The sequence below is a fragment of the Nanorana parkeri genome, unplaced genomic scaffold (assembly GCF_000935625.1).
Source record: "Nanorana parkeri isolate BGI_ZX_2015 unplaced genomic scaffold, ASM93562v1 scaffold3677, whole genome shotgun sequence".
Lineage (NCBI taxonomy): Eukaryota > Metazoa > Chordata > Amphibia > Anura > Dicroglossidae > Nanorana > Nanorana parkeri.
This window is the reverse complement of record NW_017309945.1, coordinates 26,421-28,314: the sequence shown is the minus strand read 5'-3', so window position 1 is coordinate 28,314 and position 1,894 is coordinate 26,421. Positions and strand designations below refer to the sequence as shown.

The 1,894-nt window shown below is 54.1% G+C and overlaps 1 protein-coding gene across 1 annotated transcript in view; it reads right to left on the bottom strand.

Moving 5' to 3' along the window:
- Positions 1-1,894, bottom strand: part of GPS2 (G protein pathway suppressor 2) — an 18,088-nt gene that overhangs the window by 9,171 nt on the left and 7,023 nt on the right. Inside the window, exons 5-7 of the mRNA XM_018575243.1 lie at positions 863-942; positions 618-786; positions 453-539 (exon numbers count right to left, since the gene is read on the bottom strand). Coding sequence (XP_018430745.1) covers positions 453-539; positions 618-786; positions 863-942 — 336 coding nt within the window. The remainder of the gene's footprint in view (positions 1-452; positions 540-617; positions 787-862; positions 943-1,894) is intronic.

The following is a 1,894-nucleotide window of genomic DNA, read 5'->3' as shown; positions in this document are numbered from 1 at the left end:
GGATGGACAATGGTGAGGGGGATGGACAATGGTGAGGGGGATGGACAATGGTGAGGAAGATGGACAATGGTGAGGGGGACGGGCAATGGTGAGGGGGACGGGCAATGGTGAGGGGGATGGGCAATGGTGAGGAGGATGGACAATGGTGAGGGGGATGGACAATGGTGAGGGGGATGGACAATGGTGAGGAAGATGGACAATGGTGAGGGGGACGGGCAATGGTGAGGGGGACGGGCAATGGTGAGGGGGACGGGCAATGGTGAGGGGGATGGGCAATGGTGAGGAGGATGGACAATGGTGAGGGGGATGGACAATGGTGAGGGGGATGGACAATGGTGAGGAGGATGGACAATGCCATGGAAGTCAGCGGTAATACTGGTGGCCTCCAGCAGCCTCGGTATGAATGGAGAGGTCGCGGTGAGACGAGGGAGGACGGGGGGAGAAGTACCAACCTGCGTGAGCTCCGGTGTAATGACCGTGGACTGTGTATCCCGGCTGCTGGTGGGACAAGTACTGCATGGTGGGGAAGGCGGAGGGACCTGCAGGAAACACAACAGCAATGAGAGGAAACACTGGAATACAGGAAGTCTTAGATGTGAGCTGGAAGCCATTCTGACCTCTGATTGGCTGACTGGTAGTATAGGTGACCTGTCCGGCCTGGGCTGCACCAAAGCTGTGTTGCGATTGGCTGACAGTATAGGGGCTGTGACCCGACTGGCTGGTCTGGTACTGGCCATGTTCTGCCGCGGTTGGACTGAAGGACGGCTGTGTCTGGTAATGGCGGCCCTGGGAGGAAGTGACATCGGTGAGATGGAATCTTGAGACAGGAAGTCAAGACTAAGAAACGGCAAATGATACTGACGGTTATAACGGGCGGTCCAAACATCTGCTTGGAGCGATCGGCCATGAGAGAGCCGTGCCTGGAATGACCTCCGGGGCTCCCTGGAACGAGACAAGACGACATAAATACAGGACCCGTGTACTCCGCTACTACCCCGCCAGAGACATTCCTCCTCAGTGTGACCACTACAGCAACAGGGACGGATGAGACCTAGACTGACCTAGTGTCACCTAGAAGTAGTCCTGACCTAGTGTCACCTAGAAGTAGTCCTGACCTAGAAGTAGTCCTGACCTAGCGTCACCTAGAAGTAGTCCTGACCTAGTGCCACCTAGAAGTAGTCCTGACCTAGTGCCACCTAGAAGTAGTCCTGACCTGGCGTCACCTAGAAGTAGTCCTGACCTAGTGCCATCTAGAAGTAGTCCTGACCTAGTGCCACCTGGAAGTAGTCCTGACCTAGTGACACCTAGAAGTAGTCCTGACCTGGCGTCACCTAGAAGTAGTCCTGACCTAGTGCCACCTAGAAGTAGTCCTGACCTAGTGACACCTAGAAGAAGTCCTGACCTAGTGACACCTAGAAGAAGTCCTGACCTAGTGCCACCTAGAAGTAGTCGTGACCTAGCGTCACCTAGAAGTAGTCCTGAGCTAGTGTCACCTAGAAGTAGTCCTGACCTAGTGCCACCTAGAAGTAGTCCTGACCTAGTGACACCTAGAAGAAGTCCTGACCTAGTGACACCTAGAAGAAGTCCTGACCTAGTGCCACCTAGAAGTAGTCGTGACCTAGCGTCACCTAGAAGTAGTCCTGAGCTAGTGTCACCTAGAAGTAGTCCTGACCTAGTGCCACCTAGAAGTAGTCCTGACCTAGTGACACCTAGAAGAAGTCCTGACCTAGTGACACCTAGAAGAAGTCCTGACCTAGTGCCACCTAGAAGTAGTCGTGACCTAGTGACACCTAGAAGTAGTCCTGAGCTAGTGACACCTAGAAGTAGTCCTGACCTAGTGACACCTAGAAGAAGTCCTGACCTAGTGACACCTAGAAGTAGTCCTGACCTAGTG